The following is a 10,206-nucleotide window of genomic DNA, read 5'->3' on the forward strand; positions in this document are numbered from 1 at the left end:
GGGGCAATTGTTTTCACACAGAGGGAAGTGAGTGTCTGGAATGGATGCTCTTCAGAGGGTTGATGTGCATTCAATGGGCCGAATGGCCTGCTTTTACTTTTTAGAGATTCTATGAAGTGTCTTAAAGGGGAAATGATGTGGAGGTGACGGTAATGGACTGGGGTGGACAAAGTTAAAAATCACACAGCACCAGGTTATAGTCCAACAGGTTTAATTAGATGTACAAGCTTTCAGAGCGCTGCTCCTTCAGCAGCTAGCTACCTGACGAAGGAGCAGCGCTTCGAAAGCTAGTGCTTCCAAATAAATCTGTTGGACTATAACCTGGTGTTGTGTGATTTTTCACTTTAAAGGAGGAAGAGAGAGACTGAGGTATTTAGGGTCAGGCTTATTTGTTAATATCATGTTCATTGTATTATTAAGATTGCAAATAAATAGGTGGGTATATTGATTGATTAAGTATATCAGCACATATATATAAAAAAAAAAATTCTCTGGTATATTTGAGACCTTCTGTGACGGCAGGGGCTCGAGTGCATCATAAGCCCTGGGAATGACATTTTAATTTAATTTTTTTTAACATTTTCTTTGAAGATCTGATTCCCATTAAAATGCCCTTTTAAGGGACTTTCGCTCATTAATTTAGTTAACTCAGCTGCTAGTTCTTTATATGTTTTCAACGAGTACAAAAAGGGTCTGCTGACACAGTAACAGATAGAGGCAGGTTTTTGATTTGATTGATTATTGTCACATGTACTGAGATACAGTGAAAAGTTTTGTTTTTCTTGCTAATCAGACAAATCATACAAAGTTAGGTGGACAGGCAGGTAGTACTGAGGAAGTGGGGAGGCTGCAGAAGGATCTAGACAGTTTGCGAGAGTGGTCCAGGAAATGGCTAATGGAAGTCAATGTGAGCAAATGCGAAGTCTTGCACTTTGGAAAAAAGAATACAAGCATGGACTACTTTCTAAACAGTAAGAAAATTCGTAAAGCCAAAGTACAAAGGGATCTGAGAGTGCTAGTCGAGGATTCTCTAAAGGTAAACATGCAGGTTGAATCCGTGATTAAGAAAGCGAATGCAATGTTGTCATTTATCTCAAGAGGGTTGGAATATAAAAGCACAGTTGTGCTACTGAGACTTTATAAAGCTCTGGCTAGGCCCCATTTGGAGTACTGTGTCCAGTTTTGGTCCCCACACCTCAGGAAGGACATACTGGCACTGGAGCGTGTCCAGCGGAGATTCACACGGATGATCCCTGGAATGGTAGGTCTAACATACGAGGAACGGCTGAGGATCCTGGAATTGTATTCATTGGAGTTTAGAAGGTTAAGGGGAGATCTAATAGAAACTTACAAGATAATACATGACTTGGAAAGGGTGGATGCTAGGAAATTGTTTCCGTTAGGCGAGGAGACTAGGACCCGTGGACACAGCCTTAGAATTAGAGGGGGTAAATTCAGAACAGAAATCCGGAGACATTTCTTCAGCCAGAGAGTGGTGGGCCTGTGGAATTCATTGCCGCAGAGTGCAGTGGAGGCCGGGACGTTAAATGTCTTCAAGGCAGAGATTGATAAATTCTTGATGTCACAAGGAATTAAGGGCTACGGGGAGAATGCGGGTAAGTGGAGTTGAAATGCCCATCAGCCATGATTGAATGGCGGAGTGGAATCGATGGGCCGAATGGCCTTACTTCCACTCCTATGTCTTATGGTCTTAAATCATAAGTACATCAGGGTAATAGAACAGAATGCAGACTATAATGTTACAGCTACAGAGAAGGTGCAGAGAAAACTCTTAAGATATAAGAGGGCTCTTCATAAGTCTGATAACATCAGACAAAAAGCTATGCTTAAATCTACTAGTACGTGCTTTGTATACATAATGCTGCACAATGTTATAAAGGAATTATCAAGGAAAGGATTTACATCTCGCTTTATATCTCAAGCTTATTTAGGGTTGCAGACTTTGGTGCTTCAGCTATTAACAGCACAGCATTGAAGGTGGAATGGTCATGATCAGAAATTTGGAAACATTTGAAAAGGTCATGCAATTGTTGGGGGCTGTAGGAGGTTACAGGGATAGGGAGCAGTGAGGAGATGGAGGAATTTGAAAACATGCAGGAGAAGGTTAAGTTTGAATGGTGGTCAACTAGGGGCCAAGAGAGATCAGTGGACCCAGCGGCTGGTCAGTGAATAGGTCTTGCTGTGTTTTAGAAAATGTGCAGCAAAGCTTTGGACGAACTGCTGTTCATGTCGGGAAACTAACAGCCCCCCTCACAGAAAGCTCTTGGTTCCGATGATGTTCCTATTTCTCCATGCGCGTGGCCAACTTTGGACAGGAAAAAAAGAAAGTTCACAATGAACCATGGCCTCTAGTTTACCAACTAACGTGGTATCAGTCAGGCCAGTGTTTAAGACAGCGTTATCATTTGAGCAGTCAGTCATGTTTTTGTAAATACTCAGCTACCCCTGCCACCTCCTTTCTCAGTCATAGCAGGATCCACTTATATCAGCTATCAGCCTCAATTTTTAACCTCTCAAATGTTATATTTCCCGATGCTTGCTCACAATTATGAGGCAATCAAGCAGGTGATATGGTTGGGCTGCAAAGGCACATGAGAGTTTTGGACATGACCACACAAACAGAGCAGGGTCCACGTGACGAGCAAAAAAGATGGTGGCCACCTATGTCAGCAGTTCACTTTTGAACTTGTTGCAGGGTTGAATGACATCTTGGGAGGAATTTGTCAAGGATCAACTTATATCCACATCACTTGCAGGTGGGATCACCTAGCTTCTGAACAGCATTCTCTTGCTTTCTTTCAATGGGGACCTAGAGATGGAGAGATGGTGACACCACGGTCAGGCTCAGTCAATGTTTGACACTGAGAGGCCATTGGCAGAGTCTAGTGAATACCAGCTTTCCTGAGAATCAGGAATGGGATTGGGGGTTGGGAGACAACTGGGCATATCCTGACAGGAACTGTGGTAATGAGCGAGCAGCCCTAGTGCACTGATTGGAGACCTACCTACCAGAGTGCAGTGAGATAAGAAAACTCATGTGGCTTTCAGCCTGTGGATGCCATCTTGCCTAGGAGTGGTGGTTAACAATCCCCTGGTTAATTCTTTCCACCTTATTATTCTGCTCCAGGACTTCTGAATGGTGAGGTTGTTGAATCTGACCACCTGCCCTGATCTCAGTAATAAATGTGCCATGTGGCATCACCATGTGCCACCCACCCAGTGACTCATGGGTTACAGCCGTGAGACATGTCATACTGAAAGGTCAATCCCTGCTCTGTCCTGAATCAGCTGGTGTCAGCAATCATTCTATGTTTGGCCACAGCTCCTTTGAATTGGTGCCTCCACTGGTGGCATAGAGAATGACAGTAAATCTCAATGGGCCGAATAGCCAGCATCTGTGCTGTATTGAATGGTGGAGCATGATTAAATGGAGGAGCAAACTTGAATGAATAGGGGTTGAATGGCCTAATTTCTGCTCCTATGTTATAGAGACAATGGCCTTATTGTCTCTATAAATCAGCTCTGTACACAGTGCGGGCTGTGAGTGCAGTCTAATGTTTGTTACAGATTCTTAATGGTCAAACTTTGTGTTTTCTCTAGTGCCATTCTCTATCTAAACCATGATTTTGAAGGCGGAGATTTCATTTTCACTGAAATTGATGCGAAAAACATTACAGTAAGTTTTTATTTATCAATCATTTTGATTTTGACAAATATTTTTTCGAGAGTTCTGCTCTCTTATTTGCCCAGGACTGCAAGTAAATACATTCCACCCCCGTAAACGTAGAGTCCAAAGATCTGCAGATTAGGTGGATTAACCATGCTAAATTTCCCAGAGTGTCTAGGGATGTGCAGGCTAGGTGGACTACAGTGTGGGTTGGTGGTACTGGGTGGGATGTTCTTCAGAAGGTCACTGTCGACTCAATGGACCAAACGCCCTGCTTCCACATGGTAGGGATTCTATGATTTCCCATATCTAGAGACACAAGAGGAGACAAAGACAATGCTTCTCTGTTTCCATAGCTAGTATTTGTTTTTGCCGGTGCTGGTCTCCTGTTTTAACCAACTCGATGTAAACAACGCTGTACATGAGACTCTCCCACTGTTGTGTCCTGTGTTCGAAGGATTTGCGTATTGATAACTGACGTGTTTGACACTGTTATGAATGCTGCTTCCACAGCCAACAGGCTCTGGAGTGGGTCTTGAATGAGCAGCTCGACAACCAGAGGGAGGGGCATTACCCACTGCATCCACCAGCCCTTCCATTTCTAACAGGAGCCCATTATAAGGGCTGGCATGGTGGCTCAGTGGTTAGCACTGCTACCTCACAGTGCCAGGGACCCGGATTTGATTCCAGCCTCAGGCGACTGTGTGGAATTCCCACATTCTCCCTGTATCTCTGTGGGTTTCCTCTGGATGCTCTGGTTTCTTCCTATAGTCCAAAGGTGTGCAGGTTAGATGGATTGGCCATGGGAAATGTGGAGTTACAGGGATTGTGTGCGAAGCTTTTCAGAAGTAGAAAATGGGCCGAATGGCCTGCTTTCACACTGTAGGGATTCCATAAAAGATGGCAGGCAGTCCCCCTCTCTCCTCTCCCATCAATGTTACTGAGTGTTGCTGGGGTCAATGGTTGTTCCCACAAGCTCTTGCGTGGAGATATTGCACCATCTCCTGTGTTCACTGTGTCCTTCCAAGGGCTTCAGGAACAGTTGAGCTCCACTGAAGCTCTTCCCTTGACCCTGCGACCCATACAGTTTGTAAACCCAGAGCTACAGTCGGCTGGTTCAGTCTTGAAGTGGAATCCCACGCTATAACCCTTGATCCCTTTGCTCTCTCCTTCCACAGGCGAAGGTGAAGCCGAGGTGTGGCCGTGTGGTGGGATTCTCCTCAGGAGCGGAGAACCCACATGGAGTCCAGGCTGTGACCAAAGGGCAGCGGTGTGCGGTGGCACTCTGGTTCACATTAGACCCCCGGCATAAGGAGCGGGTATGGCACTGCGCCACGGGGAATGGGCGATGGGGTCTCTTGGGGGGCAATATGCAGTATAGGGAGAGAGGGGGGAGTGCACAGCACCACAGGGGAACTGGACTATAGGGTCTCTGGGGGTCAATCGGGAATATGGGGGGCGGGGGGGGGGGGGGGGGGGGAGAGCGCACTGTGCCACAGGGGAAGGGGATGATGGGTCTTGGAGTGGGGCAATAGGAAGTATGGGGGGGCAGAGGAGGGAGTGCACAGTGACACAAGTGAGGCACCCTTTTGGGAGGTGGAACAGCATCGGGGATGGGGCTGTGTCCCGGGGTGAGGGCACACTGTTGGGGGAGGGTTGGGTATGCAGTGTCGGAGGAAGGGGCACAATGTCAATGGAAGGGCAGAGTCTGAGGTAAGGCACAGTGATAGGTCACTGCTTTAGGGGAGAGAGGAATCACAGTGTTAGGGGATGGGGGTCACAGTGTCAGGGGGGAGGGGGTGTCACGGTTCCTGTGGGCTGGGGGGGGTCACAGTGTCTGGGTGAGGGGGGGGTCACAGTGTCTGGGTGAGGGGGGGGTCGCGGTGACTGGGTGAGGGGGGGGTCGCGGTGACTGGGTGAGGGGGGGTCGCGGTGTCTGGGGAGGGGGGTCGCGGTGTCTGGGGAGGGGGGTCACGGTGTCTGGATGAGGGGGGGTCACAGTGTCTGGGGAGGGGGGGTCAGTGTCTGGGGAGGGGGGTCACAGTGTCTGGGTGAGGGGGGGATCACAGTGTCTGGGGGGGTGGGAGGGGCTCTCAGTGTCTGGATGAGGGGGGCTCAGTGTCTGGATGAGGGGGGCTCAGTGTCTGGATGAGGGGGGCGTCACAGTGTCTGGGGAGGGGGGGTCACAGTGTCTGGGGAGGGGGGGTCAGTGTCTGGGGAGGGGTGTCACAGTGTCTGGGTGAGGGGGGATCACAGTGTCTGGGGGGGGTGGGAGGGGCTCACAGTGTCTGGATGAGGGGGGCTCAGTGTCTGGATGAGGGGGGCGTCACAGTGTCTGGGGAGGGGGGGTCACAGTGTCTGGGGAGGGGGGGTCACAGTGTCTGGGTGAGGGGGGCTCACAGTGTCTGGGTGAGGAAGGTCAGTGTATGGGCTGGGAGGGTCACAGCATCGGGGGGAGGTTGGGTGGTGTCTTGGGGAGGGGCTGCACAGTGTCGGGGGGTGGTGAGTTGATCGGGTTATTCACTTGTGTTTGAATCCTGTGCCTTATGAACCCTGTGATGATCCCTCTACCCCAGTTTCTGAACATCCTCCTTTCTCCCTCTCTCCCTCTCTCTGGCCTGTGAGTGGGGTTGCTGTTTGTGCAGAGCCTTGGCAGCGATAGCTATATGGGCCCAGGGAGCAGACAGGTCCCCACTGAGTGGCCAAAGGCAGGCCATAACCTGGGCACAACTAGCTCTGATTTAAACCCAGCGGCTTTAGGGGGGAAAGGAACTGGAAAGGAGGGTGTGAGGTGAATCAGAACTCCACCGTGCTGTGGAGTGATGTTGCTGGGGCCTAGTCTTTGGGCTTTGTGTCGAGACCATGCTACTGCTCACTGCCCCTGTTTCTGACAGGAGAGGATCGCGGCTGACGATTTGGTGAAGATGTTGTTCGGGGCGGAGGAGGAGCTGCAGCAAGACGAAGACATCGTCAGTGCCCCGGGGTCTGATGATGTGCCAACTGAGGCCTCACCCGTCGGGTCTGCCCCCGAGCCACCCACCACAACAACACCAGAGTTGGAACGGGAAGAGGAAGAGGCACCGGTGTCCGAATCCTCCACAATAAACACATCAGACCCCTCTCCAGGGGCAACAACTCCTGCCTTAGATCAGAAAGAGCCAGCCATTCCGAACATACCCCCTGAGAAGGAGGAACTGTAATATGATCTACAAGGGCACACAGTTGCACTGCACCATTCAGTTCCCTGTGTTTTGCTCTTTAGTTGCTACCGTCACGGCCTTCCAGTTCTGGACCTGAAAAACTGTGGAACCTGTTACCTCATTCTATCTCCTCTTCCTCTGACAGTCTGCATGCTTTGAATCACAGAGCATGGCATCTTTTGTTTTTGACCTCCCTGAATTGTCGCCTCTCCCCGTGACTCCCAACCCTTCAGGTTTGGAGTCTTACCCACCCACACAGCAACATTCTGCAATTATTCCTGTGCAAAGAGTTGAAGTCTCTGATCTTTAGTACGCAGCCCCAGCGAGAAACACAAATGTTAATGTTGTCCAGCCTCAACTATCTTCACTCCAGTCTCTGCAACATTTTGTTTTAAGGTTTTAACTTTGTGAAGGAAATGTGGGTTCAGTGTTGTCCAGTTCCTATCAGTTGACACTCAAAGCATTTGTAGACAGCATCATTTAAAGGGGACAGATTGTGACTGTGTTCTCTTGTATTCCTCTGGCCTCTATAGGGGTCTGTATGCAGCTGAACAGTTAGTGGTTCTGTTATGTCTAATTCCTCAAACAAATACTCACTCAGACATGCTTGCACATACATCAGATTTATACAGGGATTATCCATTCGCAGTTAGGAGGCAGAATTCTCAATTGTGTTCCTTGCCAGGAAGGCAAATATAACACTCTCCTGCACAGATCAGACAGTACAGTACAGACCACAGGTTCGATCGCGAGCTATCCATGCATAACATGCATCAAAGATCAATCCTTTCACCCATGAGTCAATGGGAGAATTCCTATCCTGAATTCATATCCAGCGAAACTGGAAGCTCCTCTGACTGTGAAGTTCTGGTAAGAACCTGGAAAGAGTTAATTGTAGGTTAGTTCTTGGTGGAGAATGCTCCACACCAGCAGGTGACCATTCATGCAACACTCTATGGCCACAGATAAACTTTAAATCCCTCCTGCCATGAACTTCAATAAGGTTTCATGTTGCTAGTGCTCCTGCTGTTCGGACTCACCCGTTCAATAAACCAACAGAGGTTGACATGACCTTTTCCAAAGCTCCTGGATCAACTAAGGTCAAAGTTGAAAGTCAGAGTGAGCTTTCCAAGGGACAGACTGGGGCTTAGGCCAACACCAGGTTCTGTCTTTCCTGATGTATCCAGTAATGTGAGCTGAGTGTTTATCAGTAGTGCTATTGCTATTGTCAGTGTTCATTCAAACCAATTCAACCAGTATTAATACCACACACCCAGTCAGTTTGCCCCATACAATGCTTTTTTTCTGATTCACAGAACATGTTTGTTTAATGCTTGGTGGTGTTGCTGATTGCCTATGGACATTTTTGTGACCCACAATATGTCTTTAATGCTCTTCTTGAATGGGTCTTCCAGAAATCTGCAGTAGGAAACTCACCTCTTGACTCCCCAGAGCGTCTCCATCATCTACGAGGCGTGAGGTCAGGAGTGTGATGCTTTACTCTCTTCTTGCCTGATTGGGTGCAGCTCCAACAACACTCAAACCTCTTGACACCATCCAGGATAAAGCATCCCGCTGAATTGGCATGTTACCCAACTCTTTTCAACATTGCCTCCCTCAGTTGCCAACCGACAGGGACAGCAGTGTGTGCCATCTACAAGATGCACTGCAGAAATTCACCAAGCCTGCTTGGCAGCATCTTCCAAACCTGTGACCTATACCACCTTGAAGGGCAGCAGAGCCAAGGGAACACCACTAACCCTAAAGTTTCACTTCAAGCCACTCACTGACCTCACTTGGAAATTTCTCTTTGGTCACATTCCTGGAAAATTCCAGAACTCCTTTTTAATGAAACTGTGGGTTTCATATCTTCACTGCAGGGATGGCAGTGGCTCAAGAAAGTGGCTGACTGCTTTCTCAAGGGCTAATTAGGGACGGGCAATAAATGTGGGCTTAGGCAGTGATGCTTACATCCTACAACTGAATTTTTAAAAATCATTGCTTAGACAATACAAGCAAGCAGTGCTGTTTCCAAATCTATGGAGACACAAAGGATTAAAAGGGTGGCATGGTGGCTCAGTGGTTAGCACTGCTGCCTCACAGCGCCAGGGACCTGGGTTCGATTCCCACCCTTGGATGACTATTTTTGTGGAGTTTGCACATTCTCCCCGTGTCTGTGTGGGTTTCCTTTGGGTGCTCTGGTTACCTCCCACAATCCAAAAATGTGCAGGTCAGGTGAATGGGAACATGCTAAATTGCCCATAGTGTTAGATACATTAGTCAGGGGTAAATATATGGTAGGGGAATGGGTCTAGGTGGGTTACTCTTTGGAGGGTCGGTGTGGACTTGTTGGGCCAAAGGGCCTGTTTTCATACTGTAGGGAATCTAGTCTAAAATGCGACTTGGCAGCAGCTCCGATAGGCTTTGTATTCTCTAGTGCAAGTGCAGCATAGAGACCATTAGTGATGGTAATGACGGTCTCTGCCCAATGAGCAGGCTTCATTGTCACACTCCTGAGGATGAATGATTTTACAGACCTGAGGAATACTGTGGAATTTAACAATGCATCAAGTTTCTTTCAAATTTATTATCCACGTAATTCCAAACCAAGGGAGCATTCCAACAGTGTGGTCCCCTGGGTGTAAATGCCAGGCTGGAGAGGTTCACCAGCCTGATAACTTCCAACAACATGGCATTTTTCACACTCGCCCCTGTGAATACAACAAACATAGCTATTGCCTTGACCAGGCCTGCCCTGCTGTCCCTCAATGGCCCTGCTCCTCTGCCCTTATTTATACTCATTTCCATTCTCAGTAGCACCAAGTCAGACACTACTTGTCTTTTATTTTAAATCTAAGTATCTCAATGTCCAGGGGCACACCGGCAAGGTTTTGGTGCTGAACACTTTGTGGAGTTTTATCCATAAATAAATAGGACTATTTTGGTTGTGTACCTCTACATGCCTCCTGTTTGTTACTTGTATGCACTGGTTTGCCATTCTAAGAGGAGCAGATGTAATTTTAAGTGATCAAAACCATGTCATAGAGGCGTACAGCAGGGAAACAGACCCTTCGGTCCAACTTGTCCATGTCGACCAGATATCCTAAATTAATCTAGTCTCATTTGCCAGCATTTGGCCTATGTCCCTCTAAACCCTTCCTATTCATGTACCCATCCAGGTGTCTTTTAAATGGTGTAATTGTACCAGCCACCTCCACTTCCTCTGAAAGCTCATTCCATACACATACCACCCTCTGAGTGAAAAAAGTTGCCCCGTAAGTTTCCTCTCAGCTTAAACCTATGCTCTCTAGGTTTGGG

The 10,206-nt window shown here is 48.0% G+C and overlaps 1 protein-coding gene across 1 annotated transcript in view; it reads left to right on the forward strand.

The window, feature by feature from the left end:
- p3h1 (prolyl 3-hydroxylase 1) overlaps window positions 1–9,846 on the forward strand; it is a 39,326-nt gene extending 29,480 nt beyond the window's left edge. The window contains exons 13-15 of the mRNA XM_043675608.2: window positions 3,622–3,697; window positions 4,867–5,007; window positions 6,583–9,846. Coding sequence (XP_043531543.1) covers window positions 3,622–3,697; window positions 4,867–5,007; window positions 6,583–6,888 — 523 coding nt within the window. The 3' untranslated portion in view covers window positions 6,889–9,846. The remainder of the gene's footprint in view (window positions 1–3,621; window positions 3,698–4,866; window positions 5,008–6,582) is intronic.
- Window positions 9,847–10,206: the final 360 nt, after the last annotated feature.

This window comes from Chiloscyllium plagiosum, unplaced genomic scaffold (genome assembly GCF_037043375.1).
Source record: "Chiloscyllium plagiosum isolate Xiang-an unplaced genomic scaffold, Cpla_swu_hap1 HiC_scaffold_37, whole genome shotgun sequence".
Lineage (NCBI taxonomy): Eukaryota > Metazoa > Chordata > Chondrichthyes > Orectolobiformes > Hemiscylliidae > Chiloscyllium > Chiloscyllium plagiosum.